Source organism: Patiria miniata, unplaced genomic scaffold (assembly GCF_015706575.1).
Source record: "Patiria miniata isolate m_02_andy unplaced genomic scaffold, ASM1570657v1 HiC_scaffold_9, whole genome shotgun sequence".
Taxonomy (NCBI): Eukaryota; Metazoa; Echinodermata; class Asteroidea; order Valvatida; family Asterinidae; genus Patiria; species Patiria miniata.
The window spans coordinates 338668-365224 of record NW_024037076.1 but is presented as its reverse complement, the minus strand read 5'-3'; the positions used below and the strand labels follow the sequence as shown (position 1 = coordinate 365224).

The 26557-nt window shown below is 40.1% G+C and overlaps 4 protein-coding genes across 5 annotated transcripts in view; 2 read left to right on the top strand and 2 right to left on the bottom strand.

Moving 5' to 3' along the window:
- The window catches only part of LOC119719938 (choline transporter-like protein 2), a 54610-nt gene extending 31075 nt beyond the window's left edge, over nucleotides 1–23535 (bottom strand). Inside the window, exons 1-2 of one of the 2 annotated variants that reach the window (XM_038189423.1) lie at nucleotides 23367–23535; nucleotides 19395–19569 (exon numbers count right to left, since the gene is read on the bottom strand). In XM_038189423.1, the coding sequence (XP_038045351.1) occupies nucleotides 19395–19461 (67 nt within the window). In that variant the 5' untranslated portion in view covers nucleotides 19462–19569; nucleotides 23367–23535. Of the gene's footprint in view, nucleotides 1–862; nucleotides 999–19394; nucleotides 19570–23366 lie in introns of those variants that run through there. The other variant, XM_038189422.1, reaches the window with a different exon arrangement.
- Nucleotides 1915–4339, top strand: LOC119719940. The gene is made up of 3 exons (XM_038189425.1): nucleotides 1915–1968; nucleotides 2581–2659; nucleotides 3787–4339. Exons 2-3 carry the CDS (start codon nucleotides 2582–2584, stop codon nucleotides 4318–4320), a joined length of 612 nt encoding a protein of 203 aa, XP_038045353.1. The 5' UTR covers nucleotides 1915–1968; nucleotide 2581; the 3' UTR covers nucleotides 4321–4339.
- LOC119719939 lies at nucleotides 4274–6561 on the top strand. The gene has a single exon (XM_038189424.1). The coding sequence runs from the start codon at nucleotides 4500–4502 to the stop codon at nucleotides 5934–5936; it is 1437 nt and encodes a 478-aa protein (XP_038045352.1). The 5' UTR covers nucleotides 4274–4499; the 3' UTR covers nucleotides 5937–6561.
- LOC119719941 lies at nucleotides 7770–9147 on the bottom strand. Its single transcript, XM_038189426.1, has 2 exons — nucleotides 8894–9147; nucleotides 7770–8487 (listed from the first exon to the last, which is right to left on the bottom strand). The coding sequence occupies exons 1-2, from the start codon at nucleotides 9143–9145 to the stop codon at nucleotides 8155–8157; spliced, it is 585 nt and encodes a 194-aa protein (XP_038045354.1). The 5' UTR covers nucleotides 9146–9147; the 3' UTR covers nucleotides 7770–8154.
- Nucleotides 23536–26557: the final 3022 nt, after the last annotated feature.

Here is a 26557-nt window from a genome sequence, read left to right as displayed (position 1 = left end):
TATTTTGATTACATTTATTTTCATGTTAGGCCAAGTAAAAATAAAATCAGTTGTTCGTCGCCGCCCTCATCCTTTTTGGAAGGCACATCCTTCTTTGTTCATCACCTCACAAGTTATTTTAATCTTGCTTAAAAACATGCATAAATTTTGTAAAATTAGGCCTAGAACATTATTTAAAATATTTTGACTTGAAACTTTTTAACTTATTTCCTTGAACTTTAATTTGTCTCAATGTTTGCAGCGTACCAAAAGTCCTCATTCCGATTAACAAATTTAAGAGTAATTTCTACAAAAATATGTAGGCCTAAGGCCAAAAAAATTCATTATGACATATGATCTAAATATTAAAGGACAACAAATAAACAACAGTAATAATTTGTAAAAAAAAATTAGAACTATATTAGAAATGACATTTGATTGCATAAAAAACTGAGTGAACATTAAGTTTAAGTACATGCAAAACCTTCAAAACGCTGCGAAGGTTAAAATGAAAGAATCAAATAACTCTGAAGGTGAATATAAATCAATGCCATTTTCAGACCCCACGCACAGCCAAAAGTCAGACTAGAGGCCATCCTAGGCCTATATTCTGACGATTTGTATCAGTTTTACAAACATAAAACAACATACAGAATACGTTAAGGAATACACGCATTTATGGAGTGTCAACAGGTTATGTTTTAACTCATAAAACACACGAAAAAAAAAAAATTGACACCGCGGAGAGATCACATTTCCCCGACAAAGCAACACCAGGCAATTCAACACAACTGCGCCGTGGCACTCGGCCAAACACAACCCGCACTTCTCGCTGACACGAAAAAACAAAATTCGTCTGCCACTTTTCCAAACTCAAACTCACCATATTTCGGTTTGTCGCCGTCCTCGCCGCCCGTAAGTGCCTGGCCGTCCTCCACTCTCGCTTTCTTTCCCATCTTTTTGCGATATTTCAGCCAAAATTTGTGACAAAAAGCGTTTTTTTAGCGTATTTTTTTTAGTCTGATTACGGAAGCCGGATAGTGCCAGTCCCTAAGGGATGAATATATTTTTTGCAAACACGTCAGAATTTTTTTGTACATCGCCGCCACTTAATATGCGGCGGCCGCAACTTAATATGTGGCGGCCGCAACTTATTATGTGGCGGCCGCAACTTATTATGTGGCGGCCGCAACTTATTATGTGGCGGCCGCAACTTACTATGTCGCGGCCGCAACTTACTATGTGGCGGCCGCAACTTATTATGTGGCGGCCGCAACTTATTATGTCGCGGCCGCAACTTATTATGTCGCGGCCGCAACTTATTATGTCGCGGCCGCAACTTATTATGTGGCGGCCGCAACTTATTATGTGGCGGCCGCAACTTATTATGTGGCGGCCGCAACTTATTATATGGCGGCCGCAACTTATTATGTGGCGGCCGCAACTTATTATGTCGCGGCCGCAACTTATTATGTGGCGGCCGCAACTTAATATGTGGCGGCCGCAACTTATTATGTCGCGGCCGCAACTTATTATGTGGCGGCCGCAACTTATTATGTGGCGGCCGCAACTTATTATGTGGCGGCCGCAACTTATTATGTCGCGGCCGCAACTTAATAACTGGCGGCCGCAACTTAATATGTGGCGGCCGCAACTTATTATGTGGCGGCCGCAACTTATTATGTGGCGGCCGCAACTTATTATGTCGCGGCCGCAACTTATTATGTGGCGGCCGCAACTTATTATGTCGCGGCCGCAACTTATTATGTGGCGGCCGCAACTTATTATGTCGCGGCCCGCAACTTATTATGTGGCGGCCCGCAACTTAATATCTCGTGTTCACCACGTGGTCTCGACAGCCAGTGGGGACCGGGCGTGCACGGTCTTGTCTGTCAGTCCGATCGATCGTATTGATGCTACCACTTGTAATTGTATGTAAAGGCGACACTGGGGACGCGTACATTTGCACTTGGTAGCAAGCCTCGTCAGGTGAGATCAAGCCCATACTGTATGTTACTAACATTAACATCTTAAATTCGTTTTGTATCAGGCATTTTGGATGTGCCTTGTAAATGTACGTGTCATCAGTCAAATTGAGGCACTTGGCCTAGGTAGCTGTAGGCCTTCATTGCACATTGTTTTGCTCTTGTAATTATTGACAGCTAGGTTTCCTTTTTCTTTACCAAGTTTAAGTTGTAAATCTCTTTCGGCTTCCGGCCCTTATTTTGATTTTCATGACCTGAAATTTGTATCCTAGTGGAGACCCGGGTATAATATGGAACAAAAGATTGTAAAGGTCGACACAAGGAAATTTCTGAAGGTGACTAGGTATCCACCAGGATTTCACGAAATAGATTATTTTGATTTTACTCATAAACTAGGAATTTCCAAGTGTGTTGATCCGTCGCAAATTGAAGTATTTTATATATTAAAGGGACATTGGGTCGAAGTTTCAACCCAGGAGAGTGATTCTGGTTAGAACAGCAGCATTTTGAAATTCGATTTCCACACTATTTTCTATTTGTACACGAGAACAAACAAAACAAGGATACAAATTTGAGAATGCGAGTTTGCAAAATTAATTTTGTTTGCACATTTCAGCATGTCTGAGCGGCTGTGGGGTGTACTTAAAGCCCGAGGTGTGCAGCGTGACACATTGGAAAAAATGCAGAACGAAAAGGTAAGGGTGCTCAGCAGAATTCCTGGAGGGACCTAATCCAATTATCCAAGCGGTATAGATTTTACTTTAATACCTCCACTTTATTTCCTTATAACAAAAGTGAAATTCTAATGAGAAATCATGATATCAACGTGGATAATATGTTACGTTTCTTAGGAAAACCTTTTTAGACGCTATCCATAGGGTTTTTGTATATGGTCCTAAAAATGTGGGTGTGTGTGTGTGGGGGGGGGGGGGCATTAATTTCATTCAAATATACAGGGTGTCCCAAAATAAATGGTGCAAGTGCCAGTAGTTCACACATGGGTGATTTCTTCTCATGTGTGAACTACTGGCAGCGTTTGGGCTTAGAAGCATTCATACTCTAAAAGTGGCACAAACTTGATTTTAGGTGTTTGTGGTTAATCAAACATATCTCTACATGAACTAAAGCAAATACGATGAAAGAAGCGGCATTTCGAAGCTAATGAAGTAATCATGAAGATGATATAAACATCTGTAGCAAATATTGAATGGTTAATGGGTAACGTGGCGCGTTTCACTTGCACCATTTTTTGGGACACCCTGTATGTTGTTTAATTGAGTCTTGATAAAAAAAAGACGTTTCTTTTCCTCAACGGTGGCTCTTGAGAATTTTCTTAAAGCTGTCCTGACCGTTCTTCTTAATTCGTAAAGTGATCGGGTACGACCCGGTCGCAGTTTTGAATGCCAATTCATATTAATTGTTGTCTAGGTTAAGGTCAAAGTTGGTCAACTATACTGTTTATGGTTGAAGTGAATTTCCACACATAAAAGTGTGACATTTTACATTTGGAATAACATCAAAGGATATTATATACCTGGCAGTTAAGACCGCCCAATCAGAAAAGCAAACCACCAGAGACCCTTTGCGCAAACTTTGACTATGACCTGACCTCAATTTAGTCCACCAAAACCTGACACCCAACTGCTGTCGATTATTTTGGACCCACAGCACACAATTTGTGCTTGAATTCCGCATGTCACATTTTTTTTCTTAAGTCACGGGACTAAGTCTTCCTTGTCAGTCCTTCTAGTCGGAGTATATCAATGCCTAGAAAAGATTCTTGTTTTTACTTTTTGTTTGTTTGTTTGTTTGTATGTTTCAGATTGACGAGGATGTCATTATTGAAATGACGGATGAAGAACTCAGCGAGTACATTCCTCGTAAGGGTGACCGAGTTGTCGTTAAGGCTTTCGTCCGGAAGGAGAACAGTGAAACTCAAACTCAGAAGAGGAAGTTTACACTGCTCGAGAGCTTGAGGTCCCGAATGGCAGGAAAGTCAGGGAAAAAAACAGCCAGACTTGTAAGTGACAGCGAGGAAGAATATGAGAGTTCTGCCCCCGGGCCAAGTGACGGCGGTCAGTCAAACAGCACGCAGAAATCAGCAGAAACAAAGAGGGGCCCGAGAGGCAAGAAAGCGAAAGAGGCATCAACAAGTTCAAGGTCCCTAATAGTCGGGTTCTCTGTTTACGAGGCTACAGAGTCCAGGTACAAGCAGGTACGCGCCCCCATGGGTGGGGGGATACGTCACATTACTGTCGACAAAAATACACCCAAAAAAAATTGCTACATACCCTTTGCCCCTTGTTTTTTCAAGATGGAAAAAACTGTCATGGTTCGCTCGGGGACTTCCAGTTAGATGTCTCCACAGATGTGCATGGTAGCCAACCCGTTCACGAGAACGAGACTATTCAACATTTGATCGACAGACTTGGTCTAAAACACGTACGATGCTATCTCCTGGCCAAATCAGTAGACCTGGATGAAGATAAGTCAGCAAGTGACCCTGCAGAAGACAGCCTGGAAGATCTACCTGATATGTTTGCTCACAGACGTCGGAGAGGAGAGGAAAACCTCATGCCAACAGCCATTGATTCGAGCCAAGAGGAGGTACCGAGCACAAGTGACGGCCACCACATTTCTCATGGGCAACCTAACTCGGAGCGATACCGTCCGTTGAATCAAGGTGATGAGATGACAGTTGACAATGAAGTCATCGTGCAGACTGCTGATGACTCATCGCCCTCCAACAACCCACTGTTGTCCGAAGCTGCTGAAGACCGCGTTGAATTAGATGTCCAGTCAGTATTTGCTGCAACGTTGGACTCGGATGCTGTGAATCTCACTCCACCAACCTATAACATTCCTGACGAATTCATTCAAGAGGACCAACTGGCTCGATTAAACGACGACGACTCCGGTATCATTCAGTTTGGCCCCTTCCCAGCAGCAGTGGAACTGGACTTAAATGCAACACAGCCATTGGTAAAAGAAATAAAAGTGCACCGTGGCAACGTTTGTCAAGAAATGGTAACATTTTTCTCGAAAGAGGAGAACGTCAACCTGAGAGGAACAACCTTCGAAGTGAAGATGCTGAAGTCAGATGGAAGCACAGAGATGGCTGAAGACAACGGAGGAGTCTTGAGGGATGCACTTACTGAGTTTTTCGACAGCTTTTATTTGCAGTACACAATCGGCAACTCGGTAGCCGTACCGGTATTACGCCATGACATGACCAAGGTCCATTGGTCGGCAGTGGGAGAAGTAATCCGCTTAGCATTCAGACAGGAGGGAATTTTGCCGGTCAGGCTTGCTCTGCCTTTCATGCAACTGGCATTTTTTGGGACACCCGATGACCCACTAGACGCGTTCATGCAATTGCTCCCGGATGTCGACCGATTGCTGCTTGAAGATGCAATGAGGAGTGTTTCATCTGTCGATGCAGATGACTTGATGGATTTCATGGAACGACACGATGCCAGACGAAACCTTACAGACGAGAACATCGAGAAATCACTTACCGAGATGGCAAATAAGGAGATGCTTCAAGTACCACTATTTGTGGCGCTGTGTTGGCGACCAAAGCTGAAATCTCTCGGCCTCTCACGACTCCAGCTCCGTCAGATTTATGACAACCTGAAGCCATCAACCAGGAAGGTATTGAACATATTGGAATTTCCCAAACCAATGAACACAGAAGAAGGCGCCTTGAGTTCCTCACTTAAGAGACTGGTGAGGGAGATGGATCAGAATCTGCTCGGCCTGTTCTTGCGATTTTGCACAGGGTCCGACCTCGCGGTCAGAGAGAAGATCACCACCAGGTTCACCGAGTCAGAGATTCGCTGCCCCACAGCACACACATGTGGGTGTGTTCTGAACATTCCGCGCTCGGATGCGGCACTGCCTTATATCACATTGAAGTCAGAATTCACCACCCTCCTTCGCAACAGATACTGGCAAATGGACATCATCTAAAAGCCGTGTCACCCTTCTTCGATTTCATTAACAGACAACCTATATCAATCCCCATACATGCACTCTTGTTTCACTGCAGTAGTAGTTAATTAGGTGATTTGGAAGTGTGCTTTATGTTATACATGATTTGTATATTGTATTATGTACGTGCTTGAAACGAAAAGTCATTTTGTTCTTTTTGTATCATCATGAGGAGAAGTAACCTTCAGTATAACCTTCAGTAACAGTTGCATTGCCATAATTTTTGTTCATGATCTATTATGATGAGAAGTATCCATCAGTAACAGTTGTATTTTTTTCATTTGCGCTGCCATTTTGTTCATTATGTATTATGATGAGAAGTATCCATCAGTAACAGTTGTATTTTTTTCATTTGCGCTGCCATTTTGTTCATGATGTATTATGAGGAGATGTATCCTGCAGTAACAGTTGTATTTTTTTCATTTGCGCCGCCATTTTGTTCATGATGTATTATGAGGAGATGTATCCTGCAGTAACAGTTGTATTTTTTTCATTTGCGCCGCCATTTTGGTTGAGGAGAAGTAACCTTCAGTATAACCTTCAGTCAGAGTTGTATTGCCATAATTTTGGTTCTTTTTTAAGTAGGCCTATCCTTCAGTAACAGTTATATTTTTAATTTACATTGCCATTTTGTTCTTTTATGTTTTAAGAGAAATATCCTTCAGTAACAGTTGTATTTTTCATTTGCATTGCCATTTTGTTCTTTTATGTTTTAAGAGAACTTTCCTTCAGTAACAGTTGTATTTTTCAATTGCGTTGCCATTTTGTTCTTTATGTGTTTTAACGAGGACAAGTATTCTTCATAAACAGTGACATTTCCCATTTGTATTGTAGTGAAATAACCTTTTTAAATCCCAAATTCTGTTCATGGGATATACATTCTTTTATGTGGTGTTCTGTAGTTGTAGTATTTTGAAATGATTTTTTTGTTACTGTATAAGATTCGCTAATCCCAAAGGCTGGCACTACTGTTATAATTTTTTTTCCTTTTTTCTCCATCCCACAAAACATATTTTGTTGATATTGCTTCTTTCCTACGATGCAAAGGTTTCCTTTGAATGATGTGTCCCTCATAAATAAGTTCATACGAGATTTAGTTGTAGATTTTACATACGTCACAAAATCCTAATTATAAAGCACTTTAATTTGGCGATGCATATTCCGCGTCCTGTACAAATTGTGCAAAGGTAACTCGCCCAAAATGTAAATTAGTTCCGTTGAAATACAAATTCAACAGGAAAAGCAAATCGTACCTTTTCGATTTTCCAAAGACGTTTTGCTCACACATTTGGATTATATTTGTCCCAAATTTCATTGCATAATTATATTGGTGACTGAGGTGTTACATTTGCAGGCAGTTGCTCGTGTTAGATATTGTTGAAGTTTTGATATAGCGTTTTGGTTTTGCTCGTTGAAATTATAAAAAAAGTGAAGTGTTTATTTAATCGTTTTTAATTAAAAAGTGACGTGGATTGTAATAAAAGTAGTTTTTGCCAGGCAATTAAACTGGGAATCACAGAAAATTTCCGTTAGAAATGTTGGTTTCACTCTGTATATTCATTTGTGGTTAGTTTGAACATTCTTTGAACAATGCAGTTTTCCAAAAGTGCTGCAATCAAATATATAAAAAAAAACCTGGAAATAGACTTATACATAAACAAAACTAAGAAATAGGTAAGAATGTAATTAGTAGTGTAATCTACATAGATTTGTCTGTACGTCATTCATGGCATTCGAGTATGTTCTAAGAATGGGTCCAGGGGTGCAGACATGGTGTACTTCGCCTTATTTGCTGGGGTTGTTCAGCAGAAGGTCCCTCACCCCCACCAACACACCCAAACCTGTTGCTTGATATTTTAATAACGTCTGGCTGGGCTGAGTGGGATATCGGCTATTTTTTTTTGACGTTGGCTGTTTATCCTTGACGTTGGCTGTTTATCCTACTCAATTACTTCAATAATTCCATGTACTTGATTTCAGAAAACTGACAACTTAGTACACCAATTTCAACTTTAAGAGGTTCATTAATGGCCTTTTTGTAATTGATGTCTACTTCGTGACATGTGCTTCTTTTTTACAAATTGGAGGTTTTCATATAACATCAATAATTCATCTCATTACTGATCCACAAGTCGTTTCTGGGCAGCAGGTATCACCGACACTGACAGTATTGTGAGAAACTATATAGGTCTATATATTACTGTTCCAGATCCTGTCGAATGGCATCACGCAGCGCGTGGTATAGCTGCAGTGCCTGCTCTACATTGCCAGGATGTTCCAAAGAATGTTCAGTCATGTAAATAATGAAGAGTTCAAATAACTCCTCGTCACACGGAAGGCCATCCCTGAAGGTACACTCGGTGCAGCAGGCTTCGATATGTTCCTGGTCAACTGGCTTCAAGTAGTCACGTCGGCCAAACAATTCTGGCATGGAGAAGAGAACTACAGGTCTTCCGTTGGGAACGTTCTGATTCTTTGAACGTCGTATGCGATGGCAGTTCCAGACAGACGACATCCTATCAAGATCATTCTATTACAAAAAATGACAAATAAGAAATTTAGGCTATATCACATCTTTTACTCACATTCGGTATGTTCGAGTATCATAACTTTTGATTGAATTATACATTAGAATTATAATTATAAAGTAGTCAAAATTGCAGCAGCCATACACATACTTAAGACTTTCACAATGACAATCAATAATTTTGGAACTCCATTTAGTGGTATTAAGTGGGTTTTCTATATTTATTTTCCTTTTTGAGAGAGAGAGAGGGATATCCAGTCATATGGAAAGGGTAAAGTGCACGGCATTACTTTACACCGTCCTCACAGTTAAGACAGGCTTTGCACCATATTAGATTTTTCCACATTGACCTAATTTCGGCATACATGCATGAGGATGACGAACAGCAAATTGAAATAATTCAACACACCTGGACCAAACTCATAAAGCAGAATTGGACAAGACCTGTGTCTAGAGAGTCTCCTGTGAAATCGCCAACATCCTTCAATGTCTTCAGAGCATCAATCCAAAATTGTGTGCATTCTTTACGCAGCATACACCAAAAAGCCTCTATCCGCTGATTGTGAGTACTTTTCCCATATATGAAGCTATTCTGCTCCGACAAGAACTCTTGCATCATCGCCACACGCCCGTTCTCGGTTCCCATGTCTCCTCTGATCATACTTGGACATCCTTCCATAGCGCTCACTGCTTCCATGTAATATCCAGCAATCACCTTAGGATCGCTGCTCGTGCGATATACGTTTAGCCAAACTATCTGACGCGAAAACCCATCAATGCACCCATTGATGCGCAACCCATACGTCTTAAGTTTGTCATAGGAGTCCAGGTGCCACAAGTAGTTGGGTCCCCTTGCGAAGTATTCCCTTCTTATGAGCCTGCCTCTTCTCCGAAGTTGCAGACCATCAGGATCTAGGATCTTCATAACGGCATAAACCGTGTCTCGTTGAACGACTTTGCCAGCTTGCAGACATTTCAAATGCATCCATCTGTATCCATGCATAATTCCACTTTCATTGATCTGATCAAAAATGAAGTCAGCGACTTCCAGAATGTCAGTGAAGTGTTTGCGTCGAAACAGACGTTGCTGACGCAAGCGTCTTTTCAGTGTCCTAAGACTTATGACGATTCGGTGGTTTAGAGCAAGCGCATACAAAATTTCCGTGTAACTGAGACCCAAATGGAAATACGTGGCTATAATATCTTGATCCATAGCTTATCTGTGTGAGCAAAATAATACAACATGTATACTACATACACATTTTGAACACCATACCGTGAAAATATTAGTGTTTAGTAGCAAAAATCAGCCGCTTTGTCATAATCACAGGCAGAGTCGAGACAATCAGGGGCCTCATGCATTATGCATGATAACACTACGGTACTAAAGGCTATTAAAAGCAATACATCTCATCTGCCAAAAGCTTTGGCAATATTGGCCTACAGGGAGGGATTTTTCATTACCTGGCGTTATTAGAACTAAGCAAACCAAAAATTAAAGCGGGAACAGCGAGCTCACCTGTGAAGATTTCCTTCTCCAAAGCTTCGAGTCTTTGGTCTGACTTATAGCGTCAGATAATTCAGATGATTAAGTGGCGGCTGCGAGATATTAAGTTGCGGCCGCCAGTTATTAAGTTGCGGCCGCCACATATTAAGTTGCGGCCGCCAGATATTAAGTTGCGGCCGCCAGTTATTAAGTTGCGGCCGCCAGTTATTAAGTTGCGGCCGCCAGTTATTAAGTTGCGGCCGCCAGTTATTAAGTTGCGGCAGCCACATATTAAGTTGCGGCCGCCAGTTATTAAGTTGCGGCCGCCAGTTATTAAGTTGCGGCCGCCACATAATAAGTTGCGGCCGCCACATAATAAGTTGCGGCCGCCACATAATAAGTTGCGGCCGCCACATAATAAGTTGCGGCCGCCACATAATAAGTTGCGGCCGCCACATAATAAGTTGCGGCCGCCACATAATAAGTTGCGGCCGCCACATAATAAGTTGCGGCCGCGACATAATAAGTTGCGGCCGCCACATAATAAGTTGCGGCCGCGACATAATAAGTTGCGGCCGCGACATAATAAGTTGCGGCCGCCACATAATAAGTTGCGGCCTCCACATAATAAGTTGCGGCCGCCACATAATAAGTTGCGGCCGCGACATAATAAGTTGCGGCCGCCACATAATAAGTTGCGGCCGCGACATAATAAGTTGCGGCCGCGACATAATAAGTTGCGGCCGCCACATAATAAGTTGCGGCCGCCACATAATAAGTTGCGGCCGCCACATATTAAGTTGCGGCCGCCAGTTATTAAGTTGCGGCCGCCACATATTAAGTTGCGGCCGCCACATAATAAGTTGCGGCCGCGACATAATAAGTTGCGGCCGCCACATAATAAGTTGCGGCCGCGACATAATAAGTTGCGGCCGCGACATAATAAGTTGCGGCCGCCACATAATAAGTTGCGGCCGCCACATAATAAGTTGCGGCCGCGACATAATAAGTTGCGGCCGCGACATAATAAGTTGCGGCCGCCACATAATAAGTTGCGGCCGCCACATAATAAGTTGCGGCCGCGACATAATAAGTTGCGGCCGCCACATAATAAGTTGCGGCCGCCGCATATTAAGTGGCGGCGATGTACAAAAAAATTCTGACGTGTTTGCAAAATATATATTCATCCCTTAGAGACCTGGCACTATCCGGCTTCCGTATCTGATAGCTCAGTGGTTGCAACTCTTTCCTTCTCAGTTATTGATTTTCTGTGCGTATTTGCATTACAATGCGTACGTGACGTCAAAACGTACACAACCCTGGGTTGCCTGGCCACACGTCTGTGGCACGTGTAGTGTTACACGCTTGAGTGCTTTAAGGGTCAATCACGTCGTCTTCTTGCGAATCTTGGCCTTCTGGGTGCAACCTTGCAATAAAATTCCCATAGACACTAGTGCTAAATGCCCATACTTCATCATTCTTTTTAAAAATACTCAGAACTCACACAGGTAGTTAAGCTGCACAGACAAAAATGATGATCAACATGTCATCTTTCATGTCCTATTCATTTGGGTGGGTTGAATGTTGAATTTTCGAGGAATTCTCACTCAAAGAAGATGACCCTATTTTTCCCGAAGCGGAAAACTGAAGTAGCCGTCTTAAAAAATGATCCCTCCACGGCATGGCAAAATAGTGCCACTTTCGAGCCCAATTGCATTCAAACTACTCTGGATTGGAACCCCAAGTCCTGGCCAGAGGTTCCTTGCCATTTCTCTCAGAACTCTTTAATATAGAATATTTTGAGGGTATATCTTTTATTCACGAGCTCGGCGGATGGTTAAAGCCTATTTACCGATGTGCACCCTTCTTCTTCCGACTTCTTTTTTTTTCTTCTTTTGGGTATATGTCTATGATCAACTTGAGGCAACACTCAGAACAGGATTGCGGGGGAAAGTTGGTCACTCTAATTTTAGGTGCGATTATAATAGAAGAGCTGAGTTTTTTCTCACGGGTGTTATAGGCCTCGGTGGAGGAATCCTCGATTTTAGGAAAATCCAAATTCGTATGATTTCATGAAAAAGAATTCTCTTTCGTGATTTAAAGCGAAACTTCGAGGAACTTGCCTTCACATGCACTTCTTGGATTGCACCGCTGTTTTATTCGTATTCATTTTGTTCTTCAACGGTTTCTGCCAAAATTTCAAATTTGTTGTGTCGTATATCTCGACCAATTTATTGAACGCAATTTAAATTCAATGCAATGCGTTTTTTTTATTTATTGTCTCCACAAAGAGCGCTTTATTTTCGTTCAATTAAAAAAACCCTTGAATTTGGATTGACTTTTTCCAGATTAGAACACTGCATTTCTTTAAATCATATTAAATCTATTCTTCAAGGGTTCTCGTTGAGTTTCAACAGGGTCCCAGGCTTTATTTTTGTTTAATTAAAAGTGACTTGAATTCGGGATTAAATTTTTCGCGATTAGTACACTGTATTTCTTTAAATCATGTTGAATTTATTCTTCAATGGTTCTCGTCGATTTTCAAAAGTTTTCTGTCCTATGTTCCAACTAACAATTAGTGGACGAAATTTCAATTCAGTGCACTGTGTTGTTCTTGAGTAATCGTTTCCACAAAGTGTGTTTTATTTTCAGTGTTCGCTTAAAGAATTACAGTGTACTAATCGCGAAAAATGCAATCCAAAATCAAGTCACTTTTAATTAAGCGAATATAAAGCACTCTTTGTGGAGACGATAACTCAAGAAAAACACATTGCACTGAATGGAAATTTCTTCCCTAATTGTTCGAGATATAGGACACAAACGTGTTAAAAATCAACGATAACCCCTAAAGAATATATTTAATATTATTTAAAGAAAAAAACAGTGAACTAATCGCGAAAACTTCAATCCGAATTCAAGGCACTTTTTATTAAACAAAAATATTAAAGCTCTAGGACAAAAAACTGTTAAAAATCGACGAGAACCCTTGAAGAGTAAATTTAATATGATTTAAAGAAATAGAATGTACTAATCTGGGAAAATTCAATCCAAAAAGAACGAAAATAAAGTGCTCTTTGTGGAGACGTTAACCCAGTAAAAAACACATTGCATTGAATTGAAATTGCTAGCATCAATTTCTTTCAGAAAGAGGGCGCGCTACACAAATACTGGTCACCGCGGAGACCATTGTCAACGCGAAACACGATCTGTCCAAACGAAGCGAAGTCGGCATTAAGTGAATAAAAATACAACAAACTTTGTGGAGACGATAACTCAAGAACAACACAGTGCACTGAATTGAAATTGCGTCCACTAATTGTTCGGGATATGGGACAAAAAACTGTTGAAAATCGGCGAGAACCCTTGAAGAATAAATTCAATATGATTTAAAGAAATACAGTGTACTAATCGCAAAAAATTCAATCCAAATTCAAGCCACTTTTAATTAAACAAAAATAAGGCACTCTTTGTGGAGACGATAACTCAAGTACAACACAGTGCACTGAATTGAAATTTTGTCTACAGATTGTTGGGGATATAGGACAGAAACCTGATGAAAATTGAAGAGAACCCGTGAAGAATAAATTTAATATGATTTAAAGAAATACAGTGTACTAATCGCGAAAAAGATCAATCCAAATTCAAGTCACTTTTAATTAAACAAAACTAAAGCACTGTTTGTGGAGACGATAACTGAAGAAAAATACATTCCACTGAATTTCTTCCACTTATTGTTCGGGATATGGGACAGAAAACTGTGGAAATTCGACGAGAACCCTTGAAGAATAGATTTAATATATTTTAAAGAAATACAGTGTACCAATCGCGAAAAATTCAATCCAAATTCAAGTCACTTTTAATTAAACAAAAATAAAGCACTAGGACACAAAACTGTAGGAAATCGACGAGAACCCTTGAAGAATAAATTCAATATGATTTATTGATAAAAGAATCAAATTTTTCACTAATTTTGACCAACATTTTCGACGCATTGTTCCTGTATAAAATAATACCGACACTTCTGTCCAAAAATCGAGTTGGAATGTCTTCTACACTCCCTTAGGCATCTTTCCTGAAAGTTTGACGCATTTTAATTTTTTGGCCAAAATTAAAAAAAATTGCAAGGGGTTAGCTTTACATTTTCATCAAATTTGGCCAAAAATGACTTTTCTCCAAACGATGCAGAAATGACTTTTGATGGAAGGAATGTATTGGACTGCCATTATTTCAAATATTTTGGCACCAATAATCGATTTATTTATTGATATTGACCCAAATTTTCGACCAATAACGGTCGCCCGCAGAGGTATCTGTGGTCATATGTGCCTCTAGGGGCGACAAAATAGTAGCGGTAGGTACCGCTGGGGGCGATTAATTACGGTCGCCCGTAGCCTGTACCTCTAGGGGCGACTGTTGTTTGTCGCCCTCAGCAATACGTACCGGTGGGGGCAATCAATAAGGGTCGCCTCCAGAGGTATGTAGTGCTGGGGGCGATAACGGTCGCCCGTAGAGGTAAGTAACTCTAGAGGCGACGTACCGTTGTTTGTCGCCCTCAGCGGTACGTACCGCTGGGGGCGATCAATAAGGGTCGCCTCCAGAGGTATGTACCGCTGGGGGCGATAACGGTCGCCCGTAGAGGTATGTACCTTTAGGGGCGACTGTTGTTTGTCGCCCTCAGCGGTACGTACCGGTGGGGGCGATCAATAAGGGTCGCCTCCAGAGGTATGTAGTGCTGGGGGCGATCAATTACGGTCGCCCGTAGCCGGTAAGTAACTCTAGAGGCGACGTACCGTTGTTTGTCGCCCTCAGCGGTACATACCGCTGGGGGGCGATCAATAAGGGTCGCCTCCAGAGGTATGTACCGCTGGGGGCGATAACGGTCGCCCGTAAAAGTATGTACCTCTAGGGGCGACTGTTGTTTGTCGCCCTCAGCGGTACGTACCGCTGGGGGTGATCAATAAGGGTCGCCTCCAAAGGTATGTACCGCTGGGGGCGATAACGGTCGCCCGTAGAGGTTCTTTATGTCTATGGGTATGTACCTCTAGGGGCGACTGTTGTTTGTCGCCCTCAGCGGTACGTACCGCTGGGGGCGATCAATACGGGTCGCCTCCAGAGGTATGTTCCGCTGGGGGCGTTAACGGTCGCCCGTAGAGGTATGTACCTCTAGGGGCGACTGTTGTTTGTCGCCCTCAGCGGAACGTACCGCTGGGGGCGATCAATAAGGGTCGCCCCAGAGGTACGTACCGCTGGGGACGGCAAACAACGGTTGCCCCCAGAGGTACAATTTTCACAAATTTTGACCCAAATTTTCGACACATTGTTCCTGTACAACGACACATCTGTCCAGAAACCCCCCAAACTCATTAAATTTACACCACTATGACTTCGGGCCTTTTTTTTTTGTTTTTTTTTTTGGTGCTTTTACGGGGGGGGGGGGGACGCCCCCTTGGCCCCCCCCCCCCCCCTCGTGACGCCCATGATTTCCTCCACTATGATTGTTCAAGATATAGGACACAAACGTGTTGAAAATCAACGATAACCCTTAAAGGATAAATTTGATGTGATTTAAAGAAATACAGTGTACTAATCGCGAAAAATTCAATCTAAATTCAAGTCACTTTTAATTTCTTCCATTTATTCCAATTTAATCTAAATTCAAGTCACTTTTAATTAAAGAAAAATAAAGCGGAAATCGACGAGGACCCTTGAGGAATAAATTTAATATGATTTAAAGAAATACAGTGTACTAATCTGGGAAAAAATCAATCCAAAAGATTGCGGAGAAGATAACCCAGTAAAAAAACACATTGCATTGGATTGCCAGCATCAATTTCTTTCAATTAAAGAGGGCGCGCTACACAAATACTGGTCACCACCGAAGACTTTCTTCAACGCGGATCACGATCTACCCAATGAACGAAGTCGGCATTAAATCATAATAAATTAATTATTTGAGGGTTATCGCAAATTTTCAACAGGTTTCTGTCCTATATCCCCAACAATCAATGGACAAAATTTCAATTCAGTGCACTGTGTTGTTCTTGAGTTATCGTCTCCACAAAGTGTGTTTTATTTTTATTTACTTAATGCCGACTTCGCTTCGTTGGGGCAGATCGTGATCCGCGTTGACAATTAGTCTTCGCTGGTGACCAGTATTTATGTAGCGCGCCCTCTTTTTGAAAGAATTTGATGTTGGCAACCATTCTATGCGGTTTTTTTCCTGGGATATCGTCTCCACAAAGAGTGCTTTATTTTCGTTCTTTTGAATTAAATTTTTCCAGATTAGTACACTGTATTTCTTTAAATCATATTAAATTTATTCTTCAAGGGTTCTCGTCGATTTCCAACAGTTTTGTATGCTAGTGCTTTATTTTTGTTTAATTCAAAGTGACTTGAATTTGGATTGAATTTTTCGCGATTAGTACACTGTATTTCTTTAAATCATATTAAATCTATTCTTTAAGGGTTATCGTTGATTTTCAACACGTTTGTGTCCTATATCCTGAACAATTAGTGAATGAAATTTCAATTCAGTGCACTGTGTTGTTCTTGAGTTATCGTCTCCACAAAGAGTGCTTTATTTGTATTTAGATAAAAGTGACTTGAATTGGGATTGAATTTTTCGCGATTAGTACACTGTAATTCTTTAAATCATATTAAATTTATTCTTTGAGGGTTCTCGTTGATTTTCGACACGTTTGTGTCCTATATCCCCAATAATTAGTGGGCGAAATTTCAATTCAGTGCATTGTGTTGTTCTTGAGTTATCGTCTCCACAAAGAGTGCCTTATATTTGTTTAATTAAAAGTGATTTGAATTTGGATTGAATTTTTCGCGAGTAGTACAATGTATTTCTTTAAATCATATTAAATTTATTCTTTGAGGGTTCTCGTTGATTTTCAACACGTTTGCGTCCTATATCCCCAACAATTAGTGGGCGAAGTTTCAATTCAGTGCACTGTGTTGTTCTTGAGTTATCGTCTCCACAACGTTTGTTGTATTTTTATTCACTTAATGCCGACTTCGCTTCGTTTGGACAGATCGTGTTCCGCGTTGACAATGGTCCTCGCGGTGACCAGTATTTGTGAAGCGCGCCCTCTTTTTGAAAGAAATTGATGCTGGCAATTTCAATTCAGTGCAATGTGTTTTTACTGGGTTATCGTCTGCACAAAGAGCATTTTATTTTTGTTCTTTGGATTGACTTTTTCCAGATTAGTACACCGTGTGTATTTCTTTGAATCATATTAAATTTATTTTTCAAGCGTTCTCGTCGATTTCCAACAGTTTGTGTCTCCTTGTGCTTTCTTTTTGTTTAATTAAAAGTGACTTCAATTTGGATTGATTTTTTCGCGGTACAGTGTTTTTCTTTCAGTCATATTAAATTTTATTTTTTAAGGGTTCTCGTCGAATTTCGACAGGTTTTTGTCCTATATCCCGAACAATTAGTGGACAGAATTTCAATTCAGTGCACTGTTTTGTTCTTGAGTTATCGTCTCCACAAAGAGTGTTTCATTTTTCTTCACTTAATGCTGACAGATGCGTTTGGACAGATCGTGATCCGCGCTGACAAAAGTCTACGCAGGTCACCAGTATTTGTGTAGCGCGCCCTCTTTTGGGGAGAAATTGATGTTGGTAAAATGCGCAGTAGTGCCCTGACAGACTGTAGTTTTTGCTTTTGTTCATGGGCGTCGCGAAGGGAAAGGGGGGGGGGGGGGGGGGGGGGGGAAGGGGAAGGGGAAGAAAAGAAAAAGAGGCGCGTATCCCGTATTCATATTGTTGTTAATTTGATGGGTTGGGAGGGGGCAAATGTCCCTGCCCACCCTCGAAAAATGATCAGTCGGGAAAATGCTGGAGGAAGTTTTGGGAAAGAAATGTGCTTTGCCCCCCCCCCCCCCCCTCTCCTAGAAAAAAATGCAAAACATGTTATCTTTCGTTTTCTTTTCAATTTTGGTGGGTTGACCATTGAATTTCGAGAAATTCTCACCCCCAAAGAAGACGACCCCTATTTTTTCAAAGCGGAAAAGTCACTAACCATTTTGAAAAAAACGATCCCTCAACATGACAAAGTAGCGCCACTCGGTTTCGAGCCTAATTGCATTAGAATGCTTAGAACTGGAAGCCCCAAGTCTGGGCCAGAGGCTCATTGCCATATCTCTTCAATTCCCCAATTATGGCTCTCAGAACCCTCTGAGCTCGGTGGATGGGTTCAGGCCTATTATGTCAGGCAATTATTTTGCGCAGGTGCGCAAAAATGAAAGCCTTTCATTGAAGACGATAAAATCATGATGATGTTTTTTAAGATGCGATTTAATCAAGATATTGTATAAATGATCTATAAACCACAGAAGGTTTGTACATTATTTCATGCAATAATAACAGCTCATTTTGCATGGGTTAGCTGACTTATGGAGAAACAAAAATCGGGAGAGTTTAATTTGCAGCACATTTTCAATCCCAATTTCAGCACACCCGCACATATCGAAAGTTCTTGGTGAAAACTTACTCTTGGTCCAAATACGAAAAAGAAAATCTCCGTCTCACAAAATTATCATTCGTTTGAAGGGATACAAATTATATTTCGCGATTCTCTGAAATATCACAAGATTCTTCCCCACATTTTTTTCCTGATTTTCCAGTAAACTAAAATAAGGTCGGTGTTTTCAATAACAGTCAGTGGTGAACAGTCCCTCTTAAAACAGAACTGTTTATTTTGGTTGGTATAGATAAAAAAAATATTGATTGGCGCTTTATTGAACAAAATAATGGGCCAATGTTATATCAGGGTTCGAATTTAGCGGTATATAGCCCGCTTGCCAAATCAGCGGCGGGCTAGTCAAATTATTCCTTAAGTAGCCCGGCTGGCGAGTCAAAATTATTGGGCTACGGCAAAGATGAAAGGACAAGAAGAAACAATCAATTTGTGTCTAATTTTGTTAACTATTCCAGGTTAGATTATTAGATCTGTTTATTAAAAACACTGACCGTAGATTGCCTCAGGATACACGTTTTACATGTATGCACATTGTTGTTTATGAGAACCTCTTTAAAAGAAAAACCGGCGGGCTAGTGAAAATGCCCGCGGGCGCAGCCAGAACAGTCTGTTTCAGTAGCCCGGTTGGCGGGGAAAAAAAACCAAGTTAAGGTCGAAACCTGGTCAATATCAGTTGTAATGAATAATATGTATCACTCTTTACCGAAGGAGTAAAATTTAATTATGATCGGGCTAATCAATTAATTAGCACAGAACTAATGTCTTTAGATTTGGTACTCCTGAAAAAAAGGCCAGCACTGCTCCATTCACACGGCTCACTAGAATTTGTCTTCAAAATTCAAAATTCGAGTTTACTTGCAGTCACATAAACCGGACAATTTCCGCCCACGTAATCAAATTGACATGAATTTAAAAGAAAAAAATTCCACTCACCATACTTCGACTTCACTACGACTTCGCCTTCCTCTTCGTGATCGTCTGAAGTTGTGATCTTTGTCATCTTCAGTCCTCCAAAATTATGGCAAGTCCTACAAAATTATAGGCTCCCAGCCGAAGGAATCTCTTGTATTAAATTACTGGAAAACCTTCTACAAGCGACTCGTAAAATCTACGAGGAAATAAAACGAAGATAGTGTTACGAAACCGGTGTATATTGTCTCATCCACCACCTCAGCTCACGGCAAACGAATTCATCCAATCCGCTCCGTCTTTAATTCCGGGTTGGGGTATTATCGTCAAATGACGTGATCAAGAAAATCCCCAACCGACTAAAGCAATGGAAACGATTCATGTTTTTTGTTCAGTTCCAACTAGGCGGTAATAAACCTTTGTTGCAATGGCACGTGACTTGACAATAGGTGATTGTATTGGAGTTCAAAGGAGATGTGCGTGCTATATTGTTCAGGTATAAAGGCAAATAATAGTCATGTTAAACAAGGTTGTGGCAACAACGCACTGTGTGCAGGGAAACTGCAAACACTTCACAACTATGTCGTGAAAACAGCGTGTTGAAAATGGTCTGACGTGTTCATTCTTATTTATACAGGGTGTGACGAAAAATCTAGAGTTTCAAAAGTTAGCTGACCACGTTTAGTGCGGAGATTGAGATCGAGTTGTCAAAACCGCGCATACAGAGAATTATTCTGTTCGTACTCTTTTTTGGTTCAAAATCAACCGTAACATCGAGAAAAGTTAAACAGAATATTAAATACAGTACAGTTATAATTTTGTATTATGCCGGATAAAAACCACACGACAATCATGACAAAAACCCAAATTGTTCGTTTAAGTTTGAATTTTCGTCTACCGATTTGTCATTATGTTTAACATTACGAGATTTAATTTCATAAGAAGCCGTCAAACAATGAAGTTGTATTGACCGTAACAAAACAGTGTTTTAAGCGCGACAAATGCAATTTGAATGAATTAAAATGATGTGGATTTATCGCGTGTAAAACACTACATTGTAACGATCATATATAATTTTTATTGTTGGACTGTTTCTCATGATATTCAAAACCCCTCTGTTATACATCGTGGAAAATAAGTGCACAAAATTTCAGGTTAATACATCATGTATTTCTTTAGTTGTTGTTCGGAAAACGAGTTGTTATTTTTGTTCTTATGAAATCAAATCTCGTTTTATTAAACATCATGACAAATGAGTAAACGAAAATTCAATTTAATACATCTTGTAGTTTTTGAGTTGTTGCCCCCAAACGAGTTTGGTGGTGAATAATTATCGAGACCACTATTAAATGCAGCGCGCCCTCTATTGAAAGAATATTGGTGCTTATGCCACACTGTTGAACCAAAAATAACAACTCGTTTTCCGAACAACAACTAAATAAAATACAAGATGTATTAACCCTAAACAGAGGTGTATTAAATATCAAGAGAAACAGTCCAACAATAGAAATAATATGAACGTAACAATGTAGTGTTTTACACGCGATAAATCCACATTGATTTTCATTCGGATTGCATTTGTCGCGCTTAAAACACTGTTTTGTTACGGTCAATATAACTTCATTGTTTGACGGTTTCTTATGAAATTAAATCTCGTATTGTTAAACATAATGACAAATTAGTAGAAGAAAATTCAATTCAATACATCTTGTATTGAAGCAGGTATTGGTGCGAGATAGACCAGCCGGATGCTGCACTATTTAACAAAAACAACAAAGATCGTTTTTCGAACAACAACTCAAGAAATACACGATGTATTAAACTGAAATTTCGTGCTACGTCTCTTTCTTCTTCTTCTTCTTCTTGTGGTCAGAACAGGATTGTGGGGAAAAGTTGCTCACTCTAATTTGAGGTGTGATAAAAATTGGAGAGCTGATTTTTTTCTCAGGTGTTCAAACAAAAGTTTACTTAGGGATCCTAGATTTTAGGAAAATCAAAATTCGCATTTCATGGAAAAGAGCTCTCTTTCGTGATTAGAGGGGAAATATTTTTCCTGCCTTTACGTAACTTGAGAAAAAAATGTTCAGGCATTTATAACAGAATTAGGCTTTCATGTGTGCGACTGAGGGCGGAGATGGGGGTCGGGGGGGGGCGGGGGGGATGCACCACCCCACTTTGTTATATTAAAAAAAAATATGGGACACAAAATGTTTGAAAATCGACGGGAACCATTGAAGAATAAATTGAGTATGATTTAAGGGAAAACAGTGTACTAATCGCGAAAAATTCAATTTGAATTCGAGTCACTTTTAATGGAACAAAAATAAAGCACTCTTTGTGGAGACGATAACTCAAGAAAACCACATTGCACTGATTTGAAATCGCGTCCCATAATTGACTGTGATATACGACACAATAAATTTGAAATTCGACAGAAACCGTTAAGAAAAAAAAATTAATACAACAAAAACAAAAACTTCAGTGCGTAAGGGCGCTCCCGTACATTTTACCAACAACAATTTCTTCCAAAAGAGGGCGCGCTACACAAATACTGGTCACCATAAAGACTTAACTGTCAACGTGGATCACGATCTGCCCAAGCGAAGTCGGCATCAAGTGAACGAAAATATAACACACTTTGTGGAGACAATAACTCAAGAACAACACAGTGCACTAAATTTAAATTTCGTTCAATAATTGTTCGGGATACAGGACACAAACGTTTCGAAAATCAATGGGAACCCTTGAAGAATAAATTTAATTTGATTTAAGAACATACAGTTTATTAAAATTCAATCCGAATTCAAGTGAACAAAAAATAAAGCACTCTGTGGAGACGATAACTCAACAAAAACACATTGGTCGAGATATGGGACACGAAATATTTGAAAATCGACGGGAACCAATGAAGAATAAATTGAATATGATTTAAGGAAATACAGTGTACTAATCGCGAAAAATTCAATTCGAATTCGAGTCACTTTTAATGGAACAAAAATAAAGCACTCATTGTAGAGACGATAACTCAAGAAAAACACATTTCACTGAATTAAAATTTCGTCCAATAATTGTTCTGGATATAGAACTCAAAAAGTTTGAAAAACATTTGAAGAAAATACAGTTTATTAATCGCGAAAAATTCAATCCGAATTCAAGTCACTTTTAATGGAACAAAAATAAAGCACCGTGAATATGCTATTGAAAGCTTATTATTGAAGACGATTGAATCATGTTTTTAAGGTGCTATTTAATCCAGATATCATATAAATTATCTGTAAAAAAATAAAGAAGGTCTATACATTATTTCATGCAACTAATAACGGCTCCTCATGGCATATATAGATATGGGTTAGCTGACTTCTGGAGAAACACAAATCGGTAGAGTTTAATTTTCAGCACATTTTCTATCCCAATTTTAGCACACCCGCACACATCGAAAATTCCTGGTGATAACTTATAACTCTTGGTTCAAATACGTATCCGCATTCAAGGAAATTCCCATTCCCAAAATGTCGTTCTTTTGAAAGGATAAAAAATATATTTCGTGATTTTCTGAAATATCACAAGATTCTTCCCACATTTTTCCAGAGCTGACCAGTTAAATTAGAAAATAAGGTCGGTGTTTTCAATAAAAGTCACTACTTTGCAAGTGGTGAATAGTCCCTTCCCATGACAGAAATATTTATTTTGGTTGTAGGACATGTCTAAGATCAAGATTGTCGCTTGCCATGGAACAAAATAATGGGGCCAATAATCAGTCATAATGATGTATTGGTCATTACCGAAAATTTTAATTATGATTTGGCTAATCAATTCGCACAAAACTCACTATTGTCTTCAGATCTGGTACTCCTGAGAAAGGGGCACTGCCACAATTCACACGGCTCAAGAATGTCTTCAAAATTCGAGTTTACTTGCAGTCACAACGGCTAAACCGGACAAGTTCCACGCGCGTGTCAAATTAGACATGAATAATCCAAAAAAAAATCCACTCACCATACTTCGACTTCACTGCAACTGCGCCTTCCTCTTCGTGATCGTCTGAAGTTGTGATCTTTGTCATCTTCAGTCCTCCAAAATTATGGCAAATGCTTCAAAATATATAGGCTCCAAGTCGAAGGAATCTCTTGTATCAATTGATTGAAAAAATTCTACGAGCGACTCGCAACCAAAATCTACGAGAAGGAAGTACCACGAAGATATTAATTGTTACGAAACCAGCGTATTGTCTGGAGCTCCTGGCGGCGGCCTCAGCTCACGGCGAAAGAATTCATCCAATCCGCTCCGTCTTTAATTCCGGGTTCATACAGGTTATTATCGTCAATTGACGTTCAAAGAAAATCACCTACATGGACAATGATTGTTTTTTTAAGCGCATTTCGTCATGTTTTTTGTTTCGTTCCAACTATAGGTGGTCATAAATCTTTGATGGAACGGCACGTGACTTGACTAGGTGATTTTATTGGGGTACGAATGGTGGACGTGCTATATTGTTCAGGTACAAAGCAAATAATAGTTCAAGTTAAACAAGGTTGTGGCAACAACGCACCGTGTACAAAGAGACTGCAAACACTTCACAACAATGTCATGAACACTGCGTGTGGAAAATGGTCTGACGTGTTCCTTGCTATCAATTTTATGTGAACTATAATTGTAAAGGGTGTGTCGCCAAATCTTGAGTTTCAAAAGTCAGCCGACCAATTCTTGGCAGAGAGTCGGTCGCGTAAGCAAGTCGGCCAAAAATGAAGAGCGCATGCGCAGATTTATCGCGCGCGTACAATTTGCCAGAAACGTAACGACATTCCTAAGTTGATTGAAAAATATTTGGCCAAGAAAAAAAAAAAAGCACAATCATGACAAGATTTAAATTGTTCGTTTTTTTCCCGCTTCTTCCCAACTAACCTTGTTTTATGTTCCGACGAATGGCTTGGAAGCGTATACCAACCGGCTCTCTGGAAATTTTGGAAAAAAAATGTATAGACATTTTGAAGAATCTTATAGTTTTTTTCTATACGCTATGTCCCAATAAAAGTGTCCGTCTGACTGTTTTTAAAATAACTACAAAACCATGAGGTCAATTTTGAAAAAAAAAAATTGGTTGTGCAGATACTCCTAAGCCTCGGCCTCAACCCCAATGAGTTTCATTTTATTTCAGTCACGCATCACTGCACAATTGTCAATTGATAACAACAACATTTTTGGACACTGTGACCAAGTTCCACGCTTATGTAAATCAATTTCAGTGCTGTGTTATGTATAAGCTGTGTAAAATCCTGCATGTTTTGAAAAAAAGGCTGATGTGGTTTAGGATTTGAATCATTTGCCCTTGAGCATTAAACTGATGTCTTGCCATGATGACTGATAGACAGGCAAATGATTCCAATCCCAACCGCAGCCCTTTCCACAACATTACAGATTTTACACAGCTTACATAACACAACACTGAAATTGAATAAGGCATGGAACTTGGTTACAATCTCCCAAATTTGATGTTGTGATCAATTGATAATAATATTGTGCAGTGATGCGAGACTGACATTAAATGAAACTCATAGGGGTTGAGGCTAAGGCATAGGAGTATCTGCACAACCAAAACAATTCAACATTGAACTCATGGTTTTATAGTTATTTCAAAAATAGTCAGACGAACACTTTTGGAGGGGGGGGGGCATAATGTAATGTTTTCGTCTGTTGAGTTGGAACAGTGAGCAATTTATCAAGAAATTTCCCTTTAAGACAATGAGAGTATCGCAACGGTGTGCAGCAATAGGCCCACTTGTTATGCCATGGGATATTTTAAACAAACCACTGAAGTTAATAGTCTTAATTCAATACTGGATTTGGATTTTGATGGCCTATAATGCGGCCGGTAACGCTTACCGGGGATTGGGACGGCCCCCGTTTGGGGAACAAATTTCAATTATCAAGTCTTGGACCGAGACTAAGGTTTATGAGGCTCGAGTCCAGGGTTCAAGTTTGTATAGGACATTTGATATACGGACAACACCTTAAATTAATAGACGTGCTTCGTCCATAAACGACCACCTATCGCGTGCAACGAGTACAGAGCGATATTTAGTTGCATGTAGATGTACTGAATCACACATCACCAGTATTTCTAAATATACTAAAAATCATAACTGTTGAAGTCAAGGGCAGATACAGAGCACCAATTTTTTTAGGGGGGGGGGGGCAACAATATTGTGGTCCCCCCAAAAGTGGGTCAAAAAAAATTACGGCGTGGGGTTCGGGGCACGCTTAAGGGCCCGAGAAGATCATGTTTGGATTCTACATGTTCTGTGGTGCGATCAGAGGCAATTTCTGACCACCTTGACCGATTTTTTTTTGGAGGAAAAGATGGTGGTGTACGCAGTGCCTGTCTTTATTGCGACGTCACTTAAAACAAAAATTGGGTTCTTTTTTTTTGGAGGGGGATGGCCCCCGACGCCCCCCCCCCCCACCCACCCCCTGAGATCCGCCCTTGGTTGAAGTTATATCATTAATTCTCGGCGAGTTTAGTCCGAGGCCTGTAAAGTTACCCCGACCACCTGGTGTGAAAAAAATTGACAATGATAATTATGTGGATATAAAATATTGACATTTGTTTTTCTTTGCCCACGCATAGAAACTGAATAATCGTGAGAAAACAATGCATAGAAATCGTGGGAAACCGTTGTGAACAAAACATTGGGCCCATTTCGCGTTTAAGGGCACTCTATAGGAAAAGAAAATAGTGCTTTATCGAAGTTTAAACACGTTGTGTACACATATTCACTTGTTAAGTCTATCTATGACATGTTCAAGTGTTGTTCACATTATGAGCCTGTCACTAGTACCATCAATAATAACTTGTGTAAAAGTCAAATCTATATTCAAAGTTACCTTTTCTTAGCCAGGTGATAAAACGTGATAAGAGCAGCCTGTCATTCCACTGATAATCTGAATAGTAACTTTCAATTTTCACTACGTGTATTATACTTGACGGTACTAACAACCTTTTGTCGTGTACCTAAACATGTCAGAGAGGGGTCTATAGCCGATTTTCGGCTAACTTTGACAGATTTTTTGTTAAAAAACGAGTTTGACAAAAACAATTGACAGAATAGATTTTCTTGGCAGATGTCTGGCAGAATTCTGCAAAAATTGATGTTTTACAGAACAACAGCAAATTTGAAGAAAAATTGTAC

Bases quoted from the DNA above. Each gene is read 5' to 3' on its own strand.
- LOC119719941 (XM_038189426.1), bottom strand. From the start codon at position 9,145: ATGATCAGAGGAGACATGGGAACCGAGAACGGGCGTGTGGCGATGATG. The intron at 8,488-8,893 runs GTGTGTTGAATT...TTTTTGTAATAG, and splicing joins GCTTTATGAGTTTGGTCCAG to AATGATCTTGATAGGATGTC.
- LOC119719939 (XM_038189424.1), top strand. From the start codon at position 4,500: ATGTTTGCTCACAGACGTCGGAGAGGAGAGGAAAACCTCATGCCAACA.
- LOC119719940 (XM_038189425.1), top strand. From the start codon at position 2,582: ATGTCTGAGCGGCTGTGGGGTGTACTTAAAGCCCGAGGTGTGCAGCGT. The intron at 2,660-3,786 runs GTAAGGGTGCTC...TGTATGTTTCAG, and splicing joins AAAAAATGCAGAACGAAAAG to ATTGACGAGGATGTCATTAT.